The sequence below is a fragment of the Oenanthe melanoleuca genome, unplaced genomic scaffold (genome assembly GCF_029582105.1).
Source record: "Oenanthe melanoleuca isolate GR-GAL-2019-014 unplaced genomic scaffold, OMel1.0 S209, whole genome shotgun sequence".
Classification (NCBI taxonomy): Eukaryota; Metazoa; Chordata; class Aves; order Passeriformes; family Muscicapidae; genus Oenanthe; species Oenanthe melanoleuca.
This window is the reverse complement of record NW_026612858.1, coordinates 1-22,056: the sequence shown is the minus strand read 5'-3', so window position 1 is coordinate 22,056 and position 22,056 is coordinate 1. Positions and strand designations below refer to the sequence as shown.

The 22,056-nt window shown below is 42.4% G+C and overlaps 1 protein-coding gene across 1 annotated transcript; it reads left to right on the top strand.

Moving 5' to 3' along the window:
- Positions 1-337: 337 nt before the first annotated feature.
- On the top strand, positions 338-19,867 carry KLHDC1 (kelch domain containing 1). Its single transcript, XM_056516029.1, has 13 exons — positions 338-570; positions 3,121-3,191; positions 4,219-4,336; positions 4,898-5,016; positions 6,424-6,502; positions 7,321-7,404; positions 8,211-8,294; positions 12,858-12,916; positions 14,554-14,666; positions 15,086-15,158; positions 17,764-17,848; positions 18,502-18,554; positions 18,942-19,867. The coding sequence occupies exons 1-13, from the start codon at positions 469-471 to the stop codon at positions 19,114-19,116; spliced, it is 1,215 nt and encodes a 404-aa protein (XP_056372004.1). The 5' UTR covers positions 338-468; the 3' UTR covers positions 19,117-19,867.
- The last annotated feature ends 2,189 nt before the right edge of the window (positions 19,868-22,056 follow it).

The window sequence follows — 22,056 nt, the reverse complement described above, 5'->3', positions numbered from 1 at the left end:
GCCCTCTGGCAGTTTGAAGCCATTCCCCTTGTCCATCACCCCATGCCCTTGCCCGAAGCCTCAAACCCCGTCCCGCTTTGGGATCCAGCTCCTCCCTCCCTCCTTGTCCTGTGGTTTGTGTTTAGCTCTCCTGCTCTCGGTGCTTCTTTCCTCCTCTCGCGCACATTATTCACATCCTCCCGCATTATTCACATCCTCCCGCACGGTTTATTCCGCCTCACAGCTCAGCCCGGCACTGCTGCCCGGCACCGGGGGCACTGCGCGGCTCCCCGTCCGCTCCCATCCCGACGCGCACCGGGTGCCGCCCCACACTTTGGACCCTCCTCGCTTCCCGTCCGCCACGGGGGAGCGACCGGCGGCGGAGCCGCAGCTTCACCCGGAGGAGGCGGTGGCGGGACGCGAGCCCTGAGGCAGCCGAGCCGCTTCCTCCTCCTCCTCCTTCCTCCTCCTCCTCTTCCTCCCCCCAAGATGGCGGCGGACCCCGCGGATCAGTTCTGCGTGGCCGAGGAGCGCAGCGGCCACTGCGCCGTGGTGGACGGGAACTTTCTCTACGTGTGGGGAGGATACGTGGTGAGTAAGGCTGGCGGGGGAGCCGGGAAGGAGCGCGGGGAGCGGAGCACCGGGCGCGGGGAGCTGAGCACCGGGCGGGGCAGGGGGGGTCCCCCCACATCCCCTCAGCCCTCGGCGGGCGCCCGGGGCTGCGGCTCGGGCGCTGATTGGCTGCGGTGGCCGCGCGCCGTTCGAATGGCGGCGGGAGGCGCTGAGGGGACGGCGGGGATGGCACTGAGGGTTCAGCGGGGTTGGCATTGAGGGGACAGCGCTGAGGGGACAGCGGGGACGGCGCTGAGGGGACAGCGCTGAGGGGGGACACCGCGGAGGGGACGGCGGGCGCCGCTCCGAACGCCCCGTCCCTCCCTCCTTTCCCCGTCGGCACTCGGCGATCAGCGCCCTCCCGTCCTGCCCCGTGTGCGGCCGCCTCCGTCACGGAGCCCGTGTGGGGACGGGCTGGCGGAGCCGGTTCGCTCCCGTCCCTTCCCCTTCGCCCTTCGCTCCTCAGCGCGTCTCCCTTCAAGCCTCAACAGCTGGAATTTGTGCCTCAGTTTTTCCAGGGTGTAATTCATGTTCTCGCTGCTGAGTCCCCGCGTTTTCTATTTATTAGTAGATGTGTGGTGCTTACAGTGTGTTTGCCTCCCGTAGAAAGCACTGCTGTCACCTCAAAAACATGTGGGTGGCAGGCTAGAACCTATCTTTTTTTTTTTTTAACATAAAAAAAAGAACACTTTTGGTTCTGTCATAAGTAAACCTTTCTGCTGTTACCTCAAAAACAAGCGGGTGGCAGGCTAAAACTTACAATTTTTATTTTTTTTAATTTTTTTCATAAAAAGAACACTTCTGATTCTGTCATAAGTAAATCCTTCTGTCACCTCAAAAACAAGTTGGTGACAGGCCAAAACCCACTTTTTTTCCCCATAAAAAAGAGCACTTCTGGTTCAGTCATAAGTAAATCCTTGTGTCTTTTAACTCTATGATTCAACCCAGAAGGGAGCTAAGAATGATACTGCATTAAATACATCCACTTAGTTTTACCTGTTATTTTTCTGTTTATATTTACCTGTTCATCTTGTCTATCTGTGCACATTGGCCATAAAATTGAAAATACCTGTGCTTGGTGTAATTCCTGGTGTTGTTCAGGTAGCAGCTGTTATTTCTATAAAGATATTTCATATTCTATCTGTATTTTTCATGGGCTAAGGTAACTTTAAAATGTTCAGAGCTTGTCCTTCCATACTCAAGCAAAGAACTCTAGTGGGAAACTCCTGGATTTAAATTCTATAATATTCTGTATAACTAAATATCCCCTAAATCTGTGGTAATCTAAAGTAGTTTTTATGCTCTGATCTTTAAAACTGAGGTTAAACTAATGAGCTCAATGTTTTCAAAGGTTTTCTAATAAAAAATTGTGTGTTTGTGGCACATTCAAAACAGACAATATATATGAAGTTTAGCAGATAAATTTTGCAATTGTTCTTAGTTGTTTTATGTATTTATCTGTTGGAAATATTATGAAAATTGTTGCTCTAAAAGCAACCCTTTGCACAGATAAATCATTTTTCACGTGTTGCTGGTGGACTCCTGCCCAGCAAACTTTTTATTTATGGCAGCAGTGTGTTTGCTCAGAGCTGCTTGTGGGGCAAGTGCTTGACCTCTGACATATCCAGATTAAATTGAGTTGACTTGTGCACGTTGCAGAAGCTGCCAGGAGTGTGTAACACAGAGCAGAGGTACCTGGCAGATAAATGTACCAAAAATAGGATGTACCTGCCTGCCTGGCACCTTCCAGACTGACAAAACCATAATAAAACATCGTTTGAAGGCATCAATATCAGTAACTGTCACTAATTACATTTCAGTTTTGTATTTAACTTCTTCACATTCCTTTAATTTTGAGCCAGTTTTTATTTATTTACTGACTCTGGCTGCTTGCTCACTGCCAGGCTTTAATTCCTTTCTAGTGCCAAGGCAATAATTAATGCTGTAGTTGTTACTCACCATGAGTACTGCATTTTTTTGGGCTTCCTTCTCCTGTTTGTTGTTTTTCCTCATCATTATTTCCCAAAATATTTTTCTTTCCTAATGACCTCTGTTCAGGAGTCTTCATAAATCTTTTTTTCCACAGAAAAATTAATTTTCTCTTTTATATTTGACATCTTGGTCTTTCAAGTTACTGCTACAAGTAACTTTGTGGTTTCAGTCCACTCTTTACATTCTACTTTTTATTCTGCATTTTTCCACTATGCCAATGGAAACAGCTCTTGATTAAAAGTATCTAAAATTAGTTTTAATTCAGGAACTTCAAATCTGGTTGATATTGTTGCACATCTTTTCTTGGCAATATGTTAAATTGGTCAATCTGTGCCTTTATTGAGTGCTCCTGAGGAGGAATGAAGTTGCTTATTTTTAAAATAAATTAATTTTATGATCAGAGCAGTTACACTGGGGTGTGACTCCTGCTCTGATTTCCTTAAGATCAGTCAGTGTTGCTAAGTAACATGGCTTTGGCATTTCATGTGCAAACAGGAGAAGCAGAACTGATTTAACATTTGCATGTTCTCCTTTCAGTCCATTGAAGAAAATGAAGTTTATCTGCCCAGCGATGAGCTCTGGATCTATGACATGGACAGTGGGCTATGGCAAGTGGCATTTTATATTTGATTTATATTCATTTATATTGAATTATTACCCAAAGTTGCTTTTTGTCACTGATCTGCAGGGAAAAGGCTTCAGGGATGTTGGTCATGTTAAATAGCAGGTGTTTAATGTAAACACTGAAGGACAGATCTGTGCTGGAAATTAACTCCAGGAAACACAATCCTTGCTGAAGTCTTAATTATTGTGTGCAAGGGAGTGTTGGAAATGGTTGGCTTCAGGCTCTGTTAACACAGGTGCATTTACTTGGCAGTTTATTTTGGCTTAGTTTTTATACATTAACTTTGATGTTAGAACAGTTAAACACTGGATACTTGGGCTCTTGTTCTAGTTACAGTTAGGTATTTATTATTTTTGGTATTGATTCCATATACATTGCAACTTAAAAATAACTCAGAACTTCCCCTTTTTCTCTTTCCCTCTACTTTATTTTCTCTTCCCCTTTTTGTTTCCTTCTTTCCCCCATTTTGTTCCTCTCCCTCTCCTCTCCTCCCACTCCCTTGGTTTTCCCTGCTGTCCCAGTGCAGCAGTTTGTGCTCCCAGGGATCAGGAAAGTGATCTGGGTCAAACAGAACTTTTTTTCCAGGTTTATATTTAACCAGGATCTGCTCCTGACCTGGCTGAGCTCTCAGCAGTTTCCCACGTGCAGCTGAGTGCAGGGCCCAGCAGGAGCATCAGTTTTCCATTTCTGACATCCCAGCAATGCCAGATTCTCATTTCAGGAATTCCTGGAGTTAAGAGTATGTCCAGATTTCAAATAATTAATATTTCAGCACTACTAAAGCTCTTCTAATGTGAATTTCACATCCAGAAAAATCAAGATACTTTATAAACAGAAAATATCCACCTGGAAGTTCTTTCCACCACAGGAGCCCAACTTCACCTGGAGCTCCTAATTCTATGGCCCAAACTGTATTTTCACCTTTTAAGTCTAAAAACTGAATAAATCTGTTTGGGATTGTTCCACTTTGGCAGATTTGAAGGGGGTTAATGTATTTTTTTCAATTGCAGGACGATGCACCTGATGGAAGGGGAGTTACCCACCTCCATGTCAGGCAGCTGTGGGGCCAGCATCAATGGCAAGCTGTACATTTTTGGGGGATTTGATGATAAAGGATACAGCAATCGGGTATTGTAACCTTTTTTTAATAACATTGTATTTTAATAACCACTAATACTGATCTTGCTGTTTATCTGGTGAATTTATATTTGAATTAAAGAGAAATTTGAGGTAAAGCTTTATTTTTCTAAAACTTTCTACATTTATGCCAGTGCTTTTCCAAGTGATTTTTAAAAATATTTTGACAACTTTAATTGAGACTAATCTCTGAATATCACTTTTATTTTTGCTCTTTGATAGCAATTCACTGCTTTAAATAATCAGGTAATAATTAAGGGTAAAATAGAGCTACCAACTTTCCTTGTAACTGAAAACTGAATTAACAAAATAGATTAAATCAGTTGTTTTATCATTTAATATAAGTTGACTCCTGAGTAGAAAATCAGTGAAATGAGCCTCTCTTGAAACTTTCTGCCAATTCTCCCACTTTAATTTTGCTTTTGTGGTGTATTTGCCATTGTAAACTCAGTTCCTCTTTTACTTCCAGGCTTCTGGAGGTGGTGGGTTATTTTTTTCTGGTGGTGATTTGTGCTTTATACTGAAAACATTGTAATTTTTTTTCCTTTCAAGCTGTATTACGTCAATTTGAGAACAAAAACCGGAACCTACAGGTGGAAAAAAATCACAAATTTTAAAGGTCAACCTCCCACACCTCGTGACAAACTTTCCTGCTGGGTCTACAAAAACAGGTAACACATTAGAAATGGAAATTAATTGGTGTTAATTGTAGAGAGAAAGTGTTAAAAAGTGAAGAGAATTTGGATTTGGGATGGAGGAAACTCTGATTTTTAGTTTGACTTCATGGAGGATTTTTAACAACTTTTTAACAGTTTCCTCCCATGTGAGCTGAACTAATGGTAAATAAAACCCCACTTTAGGAGAAGGGTGAGGTATTTAGGGAATGTTTTATACTTTAGAAAGCTATTATGCATCTGTTACATGATTTTAACACATTAAAAACAGTACAAAATTACTTTCTCTGTTCTAGTCATTATTTTAAGCATTGAATTATTATCTTTAATAAATCCATTGAGTTTATTTCCAAGGATTTTAACAGCTGGCAGCTGCAAAGGCATTTCAGTGATTATCTTTATCCTGCAAGGGCTGAGTCAGCCTGGACATTTGTGTTGAAAAAGTGACTAAATGTGTTTAGAAAACACTTGGCTAAACAGAAATACTCCAGATTTTGTGTTTATTATGGAAAATGTCTGGATAATGAAGCAGAAGTGATCACAAGCAGGTGCCCTGTCAGTGATTTATTATTAAATCTGTTGCAGACAAGTCAGAATGTGATTTATAATGAACATTATCAAATAGAAATGATTTATCTCTTTCTGGACTCCACATCTGAAGAGGTTTTGCATAAGGTGTGCAATGCCCCTGGGTGCCACATCTTGGTTTTGTAATTCTAATTTAATTGCAGGAGATAGGAAAATACAGATATTTAAACAGCTCCCTAGCTATTAACACAAAACTGTTCCAATAAATGCATTTATTCAGAGTATTGTGCCATCTGCATGCTGAGAAAATCACCTATTTAAATGATAGAATGGAACCTTTTGATGTAAAAAAAAGATGATTTATGAATGGTCCTTTCCTGGGTGGAATATTGGGCTGGCAGGTGTGTGAGGATCCTTGCAATGAGAGATTCAGTAGTGCTTTGTCAAAAAAAATTAATTTTAAGCCAAAAAGAGACTTTCTGTGTCCTGTGGGACAAACCTTGAGAACATTTCTTGCCAAAAGTTGGACACAGAAGGCCAAAAAATGCAGCAGGAGCACAGGAATTTCACTGGGGAGGGGCAGAGAAGGAGGCATTTCACTGTTATTTCCCATTTTTGCCTGAAAAAAAGCTCTGGAAATAAACTTTTGGGGAGAGGAACAGAGACTTTGAGGTGTCTTGAATAATTTCCTGGTGTGGGTTTCAGTCAGGTTTGCTGAGGGTGTGGCTGTGACCTTCAGCTTGTTTGGGTTTGCAACAAAAATATTCTCATTGTTTTTATTATTCTAGTGCAATAGTAACCCAAAATCATTATTACAGCTTATTCATTTTAATCTTATTTACAGAAGAGCTCAATGAAGTGGTTTTGTTGTTTCAGGCTAATTTATTTTGGAGGTTATGGCTGCAGGAAGCACAATGAGCTCAGTGATTGTTTTGATGTCCATGATGCATTTTGGGTAAGAAATTTGTCCCCATTCCCACTCATTTGTGCTTTCTGGTTGGGAAATAAAAAGATCCTTTTTATCATCTTTGATGAGCATGAAAATCTGATTTTTCTTTTATTTATAGCATCAGCAGAAATACAAATTTGGAATCTTTTTAAGGTTTGAAATTCCAGATATTGCACATTGAGAGTTGTGGTTGTTCCACATATTCCAAGTTCCCAGTGCTGGGCTTGGAGTGCCATGAATTAAATGCTGTCAAAGCAGGATTTTAATCTGAGGGCATATTTTAAAGCTGAAACTCCCAGAACATTTTATAATTTATTTCTTTCAAGTAACATTAGGGAATTCAGAGCTTCCCAAGTCTAACTGACAAATACTCAGGGTTAATTTATTGAATTTATTCTCCAGAAAGATGCCTGAATTACCAACTTTCCCACAGTAATTCCTTATAATTAATACAAAGATGACTGAGCAGAGTATTGACAGGAAGCTCCTGATATCAAATGTTAAAGATTGACACACAAGAATTGTTTTTTTACAATTATTTATTTCTCAGTGTCTTCCAATAAAATCTAGAAGGTGAAATTTGCTGCAGTGTCTGATGTTGGGGCCCAAAGCCAATTTTCAGGTGTCACCAGCCTGAACATCCCTGAGTGCTCCTGACCTTCAACTGAATCTAAGCTGCTGCAGCATTGTTAAAAATATCACATCTTTTAATGAAATTGCCTATTTTAGTCTATTTTCTGTTTGGGCAGATCCCTTCCAGGTTTGCATCATTCATTTAGAATAAAAGATGGGTTTTTTTTGTTTTTTTTTTTAATTTTTTCTAGGAAGGACAGATATTCTGGGGATGGCACAATGATGTTCATGTTTTTGATACAACCACACAGACCTGGTCTCAACCAACAATTCGAGTGAGTGGCTTTTAGTCTCACATCTTGACAGAACTGGGATTTTACATTGTGCTCTAGAAACTGGGGACACCTTCCACTATCCCAGGCTCCAACCCCAATGTCCAGCCTGGCCTTGGGCACTGCCAGGGATCCAGGGGCAGCCACAGCTGCTCTGGCAATTCCAGCCCAGCCAGGAATTCCCAATTCCCAATATTCCATCCATCCCTGCCCCTGGCAGTGTCCCATTCCCTGTGTCTGTCCCTCCATCCCTGTCCCCAGTCCCTCTCCAGCTCTCCTGGAGCCCCTTCAGGCCCTGGAAGGGGCTCTGAGCTCTCCCTGGAGCTGCTTCTCCAGAGGAACACCCCCAGTTCTCCCAGCCTGGCTCCAGCCCTTTGGAAAACCCTGTCCATGTGTAATTACAATGGATAATCTGCCACAGATAACAGGACAGCTCTGCCTTATTGAGATGAAAATCCTCTATAAAGTTCATAAAATCCAGGTCAGTTTATGTAAGAACTCAGCTGTATATTTTAAATACTGGCAGCATTTTATGGTCCTTACAAGATTCTAAACCTTAGAACCTTACAAGGTTCTAAAGTCCCTATAAAACCAAATGCAAAATCTGAAATTACCATTGCAAAGTAAAAGCCATTTTTGCCACCTTTAGTCCTGATTTACACAGGGAGGCTTCTTGGCATGTGGATATAACATCAGATTTTAAGATGTGATTTGCAGAGGTTTTAGTAGCAGTTCCTGATGATTTGTAGATCAGAAAATCAAAGTGTCCAGGAGATTTGCTGTTCTGAAGGATTATTTTGTTCTTTCAGGGTGGAGATCCACCTCAGCCTCGAGCAGCTCACACATGTGCTGTGCTGGGAAATAAAGGTTACATCTTTGGAGGACGAGTGCTGGTAATTCAATACTTTCTTGTCAATCATATTATTTTCCTGGCAGGTTTTTTTTTGGTTTGTTTTTTTTTTTTTTTTTTTTTTTTTTGTTTGTTTGTTTTTTTTTTTTTGTTGTTTTTTTTTTTTTTTTTTTTGTCATTTTGTAGTAGAAAAAAAAATCCCAAATGTTTTTGGCCTTACCTGGATGTTCAGGGCTCTGAATCCAGGATGCTGTTTGTCATCAGGCTCTACAAAAAGAAGAATATTTCTGTCTGTAATATTAATGATTGTCCCAAAAAAAGGTAAAAACAGATGATTGTGTGGTAAATAACAGCTTTTATAATAGAATTTTGCCATTTTTTGCACATAAGTGATTGAAATACAGATGTCTGGAAGAGGTAATAGACAGAAGGATGCAATCTGTCCATATTTAATGTAGGGTTGAGTTGTGGCTGTGTAATTTTAACTCTTCCTGACTTTTTTTTAACTTAAAAAAGCCATAGGCACCATCCCCCTGATTATCTGTACCTAAAATCTATGAAGCCACCACTGGTAAGCAGGGAGATACTCAAACCTCTCAGCAACACTTGGAATTTCTCCAGTGCTAATTAAAGGAGATTTTCTACTCAGTTCCTCTCTGCTGAAGCACTGATGTAAGAAACAGATCCTGTCAGGCAAGTTAAAAACCCTCCCAATTTCAGTGACTGTGCACTCTTGTGTTTTATTTTTAATTCAAGTTTTTAGCTCTTTTCACTACAGCTGATTTAGAACCTTTAATCCTACTCAGCTAGAGGATGAGCCTGGATGTTTTCTATCTCCAAAAAGTGACAGTGAAGAAGCTTCTGAGAGCCCACAGTGCTGTGTTCCTGTAGTTCTGGTCTAAAAAAGAGAAGGAATTAGTTTGGGGATGAACATATTCCAGCTCCACCTTGGAAAGCTGCCACAGCCTCAGCCCTGTATTCCCAAACCCTGGCAAACAAAGCAGTGTAGAACTGCACTTAGTTCCCCATTCCCTGATTTTCCTGCTGGAACATTCCTTTGGCAAATGTGCACTCCTTCCAGAGAGAAACCAGCCCCACACAGCAGGCAGGGGCAGAGTGACCACACCATGTCCAGCCACTTCCCACTCTCAATTGCCCACACCTGCAGGAAGTTTTTATTGCAGTGCCTCTCCAGAGCAAACAGAAAAGAAAATAATTAAAATTGATCCTGTTTGTTCTTGCCATTGTGTGACCTTTGATTCAGGATCTCTGGAATTGTTACTCAAGCTTGAGAGAGCTGCACTCAGCACCTCCCAGAGCTGCAGGCTTGGACAAACTGGGTTGCAAATAGCTGAAGGAAACAAAGATATTTGAGGAGATTGAAAAATGGGAGATTTCCATGCCCTGAGTGAGCCCTGTGCCTCTGGACTTGCTCTGTCCTGTGTGCTCACAGCTGAACCCTTGCTGACCACAGCCAAGTCCTGCTCCTCCCCCAGGGAGCTGAGAGGGGAAAATCCTAAATGTGGAGATGTAAAGGTCCCTTGGATGATTTGGTCCTGCCCTGCCAGTTACTCCTGAGCACCTCCAAAGCCTCCTTCCCTCAGGGTTCTGTCACTGAGGGCTCTGTGCTCACCCCAGGGTTGCTGCACTCTTGAACTGCTCTGTGACTCCAGCTGGGCTTTCATGCAGCCTCTGCCAGTGAAATTCTGATTTAGCTGGAGCTCACCTGTCATTCCACCACTGCCCTCAGAGGAGTTGCCCTCAGGCTTCTGTTTAACTCTGTTTGACTACAGCATTCTGATCTCAAAAGGTTTTTCTCTTCAGCCTCCTTAAAAACTTGCTAAATTTCAGTGAAACCACTTGGGAACCCATGTCAGAGAAGAGTGAAATTGTGGAAAGCTGTGCTTAATTCTGTAGGAGAGCAGCAAGTGTAATTTTCACCTTGGTGATTATTATTGATCCATTTTCTATCCCAGAAATAAATGGAAGGAAACATAAAAAGGTGAGGGAACATTCAGTGGGGCTTGAGGAATTAATGTAAGTAATGAAAAGAAAAGGCTAAAGACAGCAGAAAACCACTAAATTTCCAGACACCAGGAATAATTCCTCCCCAAAGGATGAAGTTTTGCTTTTCTCCAGAAATTAAGGAGCAAACACGGGGTTGCTCTGCTCCTCCTTCTCCTTCTAGTTCACCATAATACAAATCTTCCCAGGGAAAAGGCTCTGCAAGGAACCAGAAAGGGCCAGGAAGTGTCATGAGGCTTCTCCTATTCATCTTTCTGGGAGGAAAGGGCACCTTTTTCCAAACTTGGAGCTAGACTGGTAAAAGAAGATGATGATGATGATGATGAGAATCAGTTGTACCAGGAATCATTTGAAAACAGGCTCAGAAGTGTTATGTGGACTCAGTTCCTTCAGGTAAGCCCCTGGAAAAACAGACATGGGAGAAAGTGGGAAGGAAGGAGAGTTAGTCCAGAAATTGATGTGAGTCTTGTGTTTGATTTAAGTGGAAAAATTTCATGTTGAGAATGAAGTAAATAAACCAAAGTCTTTGCAGCAGCTCCTCACACATCTGGTGCCTTAATGTAAGCATGTTGATATTTCCTGTCACCCCTCCTGTCAGCAAAGCTCAGAAGATCCATGGAGCTGCAATCCTTCTCTTGGCAAAACTTGGAGCTGGAATAGCTTTTGGTTGGAAATCCAGGAGGGAGAGCTGCAGAATTCCCTGTCCCAGCAGTGAGCTGGGAATAATGTCACCCTTAAAGCCTTTCATGGTTCTAATCCTGAGACAAAGCAGGTCCTGCTTAACATGCACTGGGCTGCAAAGAAATGAACTTGCCAGAGATAAGCAGAGTGTCTCAGGAGCCATTGGAGCTCCAAGGGAAATGCCAACCCTCTTAGGAGGCTTGGTGCTCTTAAGCCAATTAAAAATCATTTTAGGATTGGCAGCAGAATGATGTCAGAGCAGGAAGCAGAAATCCATGAGAAATTACAGGAGAAGTGTGTGGCAAGTGATGATCTATAAACCTGTGTGGTTCCAGCTTCCCAGAGAAGGGTTGGGTAGAAAGGTGCTTTTATTTTTTAAAGGCCTGAATGCTGGACAGCTGGTGGTGTTTGGAATTCTAAAGGAGGTTGCTGTAATTCTGCATCTGTCCAGCTGTTGCATCATGAGAATGCAAAGGTTATAACACATTGAATTCCCAGGGAGCAGGAAACAGAGAACTTCTCCATCTTCTGCCTAATGCCTAGGAAAGGAAAGCCAGTGAGGAAGTCTTGAACAGGATCCTCTTGAAACCTTAATTTTCAACATAACAGCAACTTTGCTTGATAGGTATCCTTCATATCAAATTGTATTACTCCAACATGATTGGATATTTCCAGTTGTACAGGATGTTGGGTTTGCCCCAAATGTACAGAAGAGCCCAACTGCATTTTGCTTTTTGCTTGGGTGATTTGATCCCTTCACCCTCTTCAAAGCCACCAGAAGGAGCAGGAAACTGGATAGAGCTGGCATGGAAGACAGACCTGGACCACACTTGGTTGTTTTTAGTCACTCTCTTGAGGGATTAAATGGCTCAGGCAATGCCCCAAACCCTCACAATCTGCTTGTCTCCCTCCCCAAAATGCTGGTTCCCTTTCCCTTCCCAGGACAGCAGGGTTAGCACTACTTGGCAGAGGAGGTTGCAGCATTCCTGAAAAACTTGCTGTTCCCTGAAATCCCTGAGAGACTTCCCAGAGCTCTGCTGGACAGCTCTGGAGTCCCTCAGCCTCACTGCCAGGGGTACAACCCCTCCTTTCAGCCTAGCTCTGCCTCAGAGGATCTGCAAGCTGGAGAAAGGCTTTTTCTAATAGATCTATGGACTGCCCAGGGAGAAAAGGAGTTGGAAGGTAAGGCAAGAAACATTTCCCTACTTCCCAGATGGTTTTTGTAGTCCTCAGGGGAATCACAGCTCCCAGTCAAGCAAAGAAGTCCTTTTATCACCTTCTGCAGCACCCCAAGGCAGTCAGAGATTCCCTCCATCTCAAAGCCCAGGCAGATAAGCAAGTGGAAAGATTTCCCATTTTTATGGCAAATGCCAAAAGGTCCTAAAACCTTGCTGAAAGGAAAGAAGGGAAAAGCACAAATGATGGACTTTTTCTGGGAATACACAGAGTACAGCACAGGATACTCAGAGGAGTAGTGAGAGACAGGAGGATACAAACTGCTGATCCCAGTGTCAAGGAAAATAACACCAGGCAACCATAGGAGAGTCAAACACCTTCTGCATTTCCCTGCCAGGAGTTCTGTGGATGGAAGTTAAAAACATTTGCAGGAACTGGATAAATACCACAAAGTTCTTCACTTTTAGAAGTTAAAATTGGCCCATAGTGCTATTGCATGTCTGGAAATATTTCTACCAAGCACATTCCTGAGAGTTACATGGTTTTTGTGAGGAGAAAAGCTTTTCATCTGCCACATAAATCAGATTTATATTAGGGCACGTGGGTACAGATTTCTTCAAACTATTGGTGCTTGGAATATTCTGTCTCAGGAAGGCCTCACTGAAATACTTTGTTTATTGTTTGCTTCAAATAACCCAAGTGGGATTTTATTTCTTTGTTTTAGCAAACCAGAATGAATGATTTGCACTGCCTCAATTTAGACACTTGGACTTGGTCTGGAAGGTAAGTTTGCCTTTGTAACACTTAAAGCTGAATTTAGAAGATGGAAACATATTGTTAAATAGTTCCAGAGCTATTCCTGCAGCTTTTCCTAGAGGACAATGAGGGTTTGGGGACTTGCAGCAGCTGCTGGATTGTGATTTCAGTGGAATTGAATCTGATAGTGGTTACTAAACTTCTCCTGCTTTGCAGCAGAGCATTGGTGGTGCTGTTTAAAGCACAGCATGGAGTGATTTAACACCCTCATTTTCAGGCTGGGTACATTTATCCATATGGAATTCCAGGTTTTAGGGCTTTGTGAATGCTGGGTTTACTGTCTGTGGTTGGGCTAATTGCAGCACAAATTGGGAAGAGACCATAAAAGACTATGAAATCCTAAAAAATGAAGATTTTTCCAAAATTCAAATTATTTCTATATTGTGATCCAAGAATAGCTCATAACACTTATCCATGATCTAGTATAGTATATATAAAAATATTTATATATTTATATATTGGATCACTGTAAATTTAGGAATCTTCTGCTCAGCTGTTGCAGCACCTCTGCAGAGTTTTTGAGAGACTGAAAAAAGAGATTTAAGACAAAAAAAAGAAAAAATGTAAGATATTTGGGGAAAAAAAGAAGTTTTCACACAGTCTGCTGCTGTTGGCACCTCACAGGACATAAAGTGTTCATATTTATTTATTCATTATTTATTTAATCTCCTAATCACAAAAGGAGCCAATAATTATTTATTAATAAATAGTGATTTTATTTACTAACCAGTCAAGTCTTTTTTTCTTACTCAACTCTACACAGTTTTCTTAAGGAATTGCATCATAGGAACCTGCTAACCCAGGATTATCATCCAGCAGGAGATTGCAAAATTCATTTCAGCAGAAGTTGCTTTCCCTACCTTCAGCTCTACTAAATTGTCATTCAATATTTGGTTATTTCTGGTTCTGGGATCATTTCTTGTGCATGAAAATTGATATTTTATCAGTTATCAGTATCTGTTTGATTTTTTTTTTTTTTAACAATCAAAGCCCCTTAGCCAATTTTAGAAGCCTCTTTTCTTCACTTGGATTCAAATAAATATTGCAGCTTGGCCTTAACTTGAGTGCCAAGTTTAGCAGGGCACTTTTGCAATCCCTGTTTAATAATCTCTGATAAACTGTTTTTTTTGGATATCAGGATCTTTACTGTTCACATTCTCATTCAAACCCAACTAAAATAAAATCAATTTCAATGCAGCTCAGCTGAAACAGATTCCAACTCTATATTTTTTAACATGAGATTTTATCAATAACAAACCTCCATCTGTTTTGTACTTAGGAAATCCCCTCTTTACTAATATTTATTTCAAAATCTGGATGAGCTCCATGTTGAATAGTTGGTAGCTTTTGGATCAGAGGTAAAGCCACAATCCTTGTGTCATTTAAAATCATTTTCCTTGCAGTGGAGAGCCTGTAGCCCCTCAGGACTGATCCAGTTTTATCTCACCTCACTGTTTCCCTTCATGTACATGGCATTTATTTGGCTATTTATTCTGGTTTTTCACTGGGAAAATACCCAAGGTGGTTCTAGAACAAACAGAAAAGTTCTGCCAGATTAATTGTCAGCATTGTTGGAAAATTTGGGTTTTTCTTTTTTCACCCAGGATTAATATCAGTGGAGAGAAGCCCAGAGATCGTTCCTGGCACACTCTGACCCCCATAGGGGATGACAGACTTTTCCTCTTTGGTGGCCTAAGCTCTGATAATGTTCCTTTGAGTAAGTAATTGAGAGCAACCTAATTAATTATAATTCTATTGTGCATTTCAGGTCATACAAACAGGGTGTGGGATAGTTCATAGGAGCTGTTTTTGTAGAAAAGGCAGCTTGTTCCCATGAAAAAACCTGAAATTAGCCAAAATTATATTAAGATAAATATAATTTCACAGATAAATCCACTGGGAGGAGATGATTTTCTTGATTTACCAAAAGAAGGGAATTTGGTTTGTTTTAATTCCAGATTTCAGTGCAGTGAGGGTTCTGGGACAACATTAAATTACAAAGGGTGGAAAGATGCAGCTTTGTGAAGAGCTGATGTTACTGTTATCTAAATAAACATACTCTTAGAGTTGTTTGTGTGAATAAAAAAATAATTTTTTGTCCCAAAAACCCCATTAATGAGTGTTCTCACATTGCAGGTGATGGTTGGATCCACAGCATTGCAACAAATGGATGGAAGCAGCTCACCCATCTGCCCAAGAGCAGGCCCAGGTAGAGAAATATAAATCATGTGTGCTGAAATGGAATCATTTTTCAAAATGAACCCATTTTTAAAGAATATTTTAGAATATTAATGCAGTGTGGTTGAATAGTCTGCCTTAACACCTTTTTTGCCTTCGTATCTCATTTTTAATTTGTGTATTTGATGCTTTTTTGCCTGAAAAGATGTTTTTTGTGGTGAAGGATCTGGGTTTCCAACTGACCTGGTGCTCTGTAGCCAAATTATTGTTATTAAACAAAACCATAAAAATTGGAGGAATTTGCCAAGGAGAATAATAAAAGCTCATTAATATTTACACATTATTAGAAACAGGGGAGGAGAGAACCATGCAAAAATTGATGCCTCTTTCAGGGTTCAAAAGCAAAATTGAGTGTTAACCCAGTGTTTGAAGCATTATCTGTGTTTCTAAATTAAAAACTGTTGAACTGATTTGCTCTAGATAGTAAATATTCAGATTTTCATTGAATTCATTCCCTGCATTCACCCAGGAACTCCCAACACAATTTTATATCATTTTTTCTGATACAAAAATCAGTCCAGTTCTGCTCTGCTCCCTGCCTTGTTACTGAAATATCTTTACCTTTATTTTTTTCCTGTTTTATCCTATTCTGGGCTGTCTTTTAAAAACAACAGCCACAGCTTAAACCAACTTTTCTGCCTTCTTACCCTTCAAACTCTTTCAAATAAACTCAGACCTCAGCCTCACCAAAGGTTTTCATTTTATGATCAGTGATATTTTTATGATCTTTAAGGACTGAGGAGTCTTTAAACACAGCACAGCAGGAGCAGCCAGGGGTCTGTGCTCAGTTCTTGAGTCTCCCAAAGCTTCCCCATGGTGGGATTTTTCCTGGGATGTTTTGGGGAGCAGCAGCTCAGTTGGAATAATCTCTGCTCTGTGAGATCAGGGATTCCTGAGCCCCAGTGGTTCCCAGGCACTTCCAGGGGATTTTGGGATTTGGGTTGTAGGGCTGAGGACCTTTCCTGGACCTAAATCTTTACAGAACTAAAGGACCTCAACCTTCCTTCAGCCAAACCCCAAAATCTCATTGACTTTTTTAGGAATTCTCAGAATCTTAGGGTTGGAAGGGACCTCTGGAGATCTCCAGTCCAACCCCTTGCCAAGGCAGGGTCACCTGGAGCAGGTAACACAGGGATATGGCCAGAGGGGTTTGGGATGGCTCCTGGAAAAAAGGATGGATAACAGGAGCCACACCAAAAGCCTGTCCATACATTGAACTGGTTACCTGTCAAGTATTTGTACCAGAAGTTTATTTTCTGCAGGATCTCTGCAGCTGGAAAAGCTTTGAATTAGTTCAGTTACTCTTAAAACTTAAAATGCAGAGCAGTAAAATGTCTGTGTACTTTTTTTATATATTCCTCTTATTTTGTAATAAAATTAATGAGTGTCTTTTCCTGATGCTGCAACTGTTTCCCTCCCTAAATTCTGTAGAGAATAATTTCCTTCACCCTCCAGTTTCTAAAAAAATGCCTTCTCAGGTGATCTTGAATTGGTAGAAGACACTGTTCTTCTCTCTGTCCATCACTTTTACTTCAGCCAACGTTTTGCATGCTGGGTTTAAATAGAGAAGAAACTGTTTAACCCCTGGATTCCCAATGTTTTCATTCCCATGTAATGCTGTTGCTGTAGCTGCAAGAGCCCTGTGTGATTTCAATAACGTGCTTTGTTAGAATGTTTAGGTGATAAGTTAGAGCAGCCCATGGGAGGACACAAACTCTCAGGCAGTAGGAAAAGCCTCAGGTTGCAAGCTAGGATGTCAGCAGAGCCCAGGCAGGAAAGGCTTCCCCGTGTTCTCCGTGACCAAGCCCAGAGTTCCCCTAAGGCAGAGCAGGCACAGACAGATCTGTCCACAGGTATGAGGAAGGGAAAAGGTGAGGAACCTCCTAAGGACTGATGTCAAGGGACAAAGAAAGTGGGGACGTTGATTTTTGTGCATGAAACTTCAGTGGTGCATTTGATTTCGGTTCTAAAGTCCATCAGCAGTGGTGGCAGACCAGAAAAATCTGATCATGAAGAATAAACCCCATGAGGGGGTGGCTGCTGAAGGGGCAGAATCTTTCTGAAAGATTATAAAGTCAGGATTTGCTTTTTTGGGGTCTTGGATGTAAGTTATGACTCCCAGCAAGTGATCCCAGGACTCTGTGGGGGAAGGGTAAGACTGGAACAGGATAACTGGAAATCCAAGTGCTCAGGGGTCTGTGTCACACTGAGAGCCCCCCAGGCTGACAGCCATTGGAAAATGGTCCTTCTGAACCAAAGAAAGTGGAAAATGGCAAAAGATAAAGCTTGGTTTGTAGAGTTGCCTAAAAATTTTCCACTGTGGTGATAAATAAGACGAAGTTTATATGCCCAGAGTAAGAAAAGTCAAATAATGACAAAATATGTTGGTGTGTATTAAAATAACTGTCATGAGGTGGGGAGTAACATTGCTCTCTTATTTTATATTATTAAACAAACAAGAAATAGATTTTAAAGTGTAATTTTTTACCTGTGAAATAATGGCTTTGTCTTGCTGATAACACACCAGTCCTTTTTCTTGGGCACTCATTGCATTGTGTTTCTGGTTTGATTTGCAGGTTGTGGCACACAGCCTGCCTTGGGCAGGAGGGAGAAGTGATGGTGTTTGGGGGCAGCAAGGATGATTTGCTTTATATGGACACGGTCAGTAAACTGAACAGTAAATCCCATCACTGGGATAATTATAATTGATGCAAAATCGTGGAATGGTTTGAGTTGGGAGGGACCTTAAAGTCCATTTAATCCACCCCCTGCCACTGTCATCCAGCCTGGCCTTGGACACTTCCACAGGTGGGGAGCCCAAAACCTCTGAGCAAATCAATTAATAAATATATTTATATACAGGATTTTAATTGGAGAAAAAACAAAAACAAAAACAAAAACAAAACAAAAACAAAACAAAACAAAAAAAAAAAAAAAAAAAAAAAAACAACCAAAAAAAAAACCAAAAAAAAACAAAAAAAAAACAAAAAAAAACCAAAAACAAACCAGATTGAGTTTGGCTCAAACAATTTGCTCAGATTGGTAACTGAAACTATTACAAATTATATATCACTGAGGAAATGATTGTAAATTAATTATAATTTACACACCACTGATTCCACTGAGGAATCCCCACCTGATTCTTGACCAACAGAATAAAAAGGAATTTGTTACTCAGATTCCTTATAAATAGTTGCTCAAGTTTAATATTTCTAAATCATGCATGTGGTAACAAGTGTGACATTAATGGAGAAAACTGCTGAGGTAGAGAAGTTGTTTGCCATTGTAATGGTTCTTTTTTTTCTCTTGATCAGGGTCACTGCAGTGACTTGTTGATATTTCAGACTCAGCCCTATTCCCTGCTCAGGTGAGTCAGAGTTACAGAATCCCTGAGTGATTGAGGCTGGGAGGGACCTTAAATCCCATCCAGGGGCAGGGACACCTCCCACTGTGCCAGGTGTTGTTTTAGCCACAACAGAAATGTGTTAGAATGTTAGAAATGTGAACATTCAGAAATGTTTCAGCCATTTCCTGCAGGAATTGGGTGAAATACCCAATTACCTCCTCAGGAAATACTTGAACCCTTCAGTGTGTGATGCTGCACAGCAGGTTAATCACTGGTGCTGTGCATGTGCACCCACAACACCTGTAATTAACACCTGTAATTAATGCCCATCACCAGCTTTTATTAGGTGTCATTTGTTAAAATATAAACCATTTCCTTCAATTTTTTTTTTCTATCTCCCTTCCTCAGGCTGTGTCTTGACTGCATTGGGAAGAACGCAGCTCTCTTGGAGAACCAAATCCCCTGCTTGCCATCCAAACTTCTGCAGGAAGTGCTGAAAAAAATCACTTTTTGGGCTGCCATGACCCACAGGCAGGAGAGGAAAGCTGAGACTGAGAGACAAAACCAGCTCCACTCCACATGAAGCAGGGCAGGGAGCTGGGACACCTCAGAGTGGTTTGTTCATGAACTTTGCTGCTGTTCCACTGCAGCTCTGTGTTTCTGAGTGAAGTTTGACAACAAATCCTTTTTATGGGAATCTCTCGTTTCCTCCTTATGGAAAACTGATACAACTTCATTTCTAGATAATTGTTCACCTCTGCTGTCGTGGTTTTGACCACACAGCCCTCACCACTTTTTGGTTTTTTTTGAAAGGGAGTCATTTCAGCTGGATAAAATATGGTTTAAGTCTAAAAATCCTCCTGGGCCTTACCCCACCAGCCTTTCCAAAAAGAAAATTCAGCTTGGTGTCCTGGGGACATTCACACTTTGTCAGTCTTAAAGGTAACAAATTTACCACCACCACCACCAAATGTTTACTTCACCAGTCTGACCAAAATCCAACCCTGGAGCCCCACACCTCGCTCTCCAAGTAGGAAAATCCATCAGGGAATTGTGGAATTTGGAAGAAAAAGCTGCAACAAGCAACATCACCTGGTCTCTATAGGAAAACTTGAGTTCATCACCTGGTTTTACTGTTTCTGTCATCAGGAAATCCTTTTGGAAATAAGTTGTATATTGTATTTTGGATGTGCAAAGTTTATATTTCATTCTTGTTAAAAAAACCAACAACAAAGTTGCTTATTTATTGTTTAAAAATGTAGTTCTGGTTATTTTTCTGTTTCAAATATTTTGTTAACAGGAGCACAGTCATTAAAATTTTATAGAGAGTTGAATCAAGAGGCATTTGGACACATTTTTGATGGTTTTAAAATCTGTAAAAATTAATTATTTGGGGAAAAAGAGGTATGAGGGGAGCAAAGGAAGTTTTGAGGTTATTTTAACAGCCTAATTTTATGTGCTGAACTCCCTCCCCTCTTCATTTGGGGAGTTCAGATGCCCCCCTTGAGCATCAAGGTTTAATTTTGTTGGGTTCAGGTGCCCCCATTGTGAATTTGTGAGGTTCAAGTGCCCCTGAGGTTAATTTTGGGGTGGTTCTGATGGCTCCAAGGTAAACCTGGGGTTGTTCAGGTGCCCTCATGGTTAATTTGGGGAGGTTCAGGTGCCCCCAGTGTGAATTTGGGGGGGTTCAAGGGTTGATCAGGAATTCCCAATGTTAATTTTGGGGTGGCTCAAGTGCCTCAAATGTGAATTTGGGGGCTTCAGGTGCCCTCATGGTTATTTTTGCAACCAGTGTTGATTTGAGGAGGTTCCAATGTCCCCAGGGTAAATTTGGGGTGGGGCAGGAGCCCGCAGTGTTAATTGTGGGGTGCCCAGATGCCCTCAGTGTTAATTCTGGGGTGGTTCAGGTACCCCAGTGTTAATTTTGGGGTGCCTGGGTGCCCTCAGGCTGATTTTCGGGGCGGTTCATGTGCCCTGAGGTTGATTTTTGGGGTGCCCGGGTGCCCTCACTATGATTTTAGGCGCGGTTCGGGTGCCCTCAGGGTGATTTTTGGGATGGTTAAGGTCCCCTCAGGGTGATTTTTCTCGGCGGTTCATGTCCCCTCAGGATGATATTTGGGGTGTCGGGGTACTCTCAGAGTGACTTTCGGCGCGGTTCGGGTGCCCTCAGAGTGATATTTGGGGTGCCCAGGTGCGCTCAGGATGATTTTCAGGGCGACTTGAGTCCCCTCAGGGCGATTTTTGGGGCGGTTCAGGCCCCCTCAGGATGATATTTGGGGTTTCCGGGTCCCCTCAGGGTGATTTTTCTCGGCGGTTCATGTCCCCTCAGGATGATATTTGGGGTGTCCGGGTCCCCTCAGGGTGATTTTCGGGGCGGTTCGGGTCCCCTCAGGGTAATTTTCGGGACGGTTCAGGTCCCCTCAGAGTGATATTTGGGGTGCCCAGATGCGCTCAGGATGATTTTCGGGGCGGCTTGAGTCCCCTCAGGGTGATTTTTGGGGCGGTTCAGGCCCCCTCAGGATGATATTTGGGGTTTCCGGCTCCCCTCAGGGTGATTTTCGGCGCACCCGGCTCCCCTCACGGGCTGCCCGCGCCTGCGCGCTGCGGCCGGAAGCTGCCGCGGGCCCGGCGGATGTTGCGGCGCGGCCGCGGCTGAGGGAGGGACGGCGGAGCGGCGGCGGCGCCGGGGCCGCGGTAGGAGCGGGACGGGCCCGGAGGGTTCTGAGGGACGCGGGGCGGGCTCGGCTCGGGCCGGTAACGGTAACGCGATGTCGCGACAGTTGAGCGTGTCGTGAGGAGCCCGCCATGTCGCGACAGAAGGTTTAGTGAGGAGCTGCCGCCTGCTTGAGCGGTGTGTGAGGGAGGTGGGCACAGCGCGCTGGGCTGCGGGGAGCTGAGGGCGAAATGGCTGAAGGGACACGGCCCAGCGTGTCTGAGGGGTAAAATGAGTAATAGAATATTATACATACGTATTACATATAAATATTATATGTGTGTTATTTCTCCGAGGCGGTGAAAACACCGCTAGCTGGAAACAGGCAGGTTCCACGGCGCTGTGGGCAAGGCTCGCTAATCTAAATTAGAAATCGTAATTAAAGCTCACAGATAACCCCCCGAAGGTGCCGCAGCGTCTCCGTGGCGGGAGTGATTAAAATTAAACAGCAAAAATCCCTCAGGAGCGGTGTAGGGCAGTATCAGAGCCTCAATATCCAGCCCTGCAGTGCAGGCTGTGATTGTCCCACTAAGGTGCTTTTCCCTGGCTTTGGCTGCACAAATTTGGGCTGATTTGGCTTCCCTGAGCTTTGGATCTGTGTCTTGCCAGGACAGTCTGGGGTTTGACTTTCTGTGGGTTTGAGCGGGGCCATTGGTTCTGTGGAATTTTGTGTGGGGCAGGTGACATTGTCCTGCACTGAGCCCTGTGGGAAGGTTTGTGTGGGGGACACTGAAAAGCTCCAGGATTTGCTGCTATTGTAGGTAAAGCTGTCAAATTGATTCCCCTATTTATTGTTTTGGGGTTGTTTTT

What these genes read in the sequence shown, in the direction of transcription:
- KLHDC1 (XM_056516029.1), top strand. Translation starts at nt 469, where the DNA reads ATGGCGGCGGACCCCGCGGATCAGTTCTGCGTGGCCGAGGAGCGCAGC. An exon ending in ATGTCCATGATGCATTTTGG is followed by an intron (nt 6,503 to 7,320) that starts GTAAGAAATTTG and finishes AATTTTTTCTAG; the next exon opens with GAAGGACAGATATTCTGGGG. An exon ending in CTGCCCAAGAGCAGGCCCAG is followed by an intron (nt 15,159 to 17,763) that starts GTAGAGAAATAT and finishes TTTGATTTGCAG; the next exon opens with GTTGTGGCACACAGCCTGCC.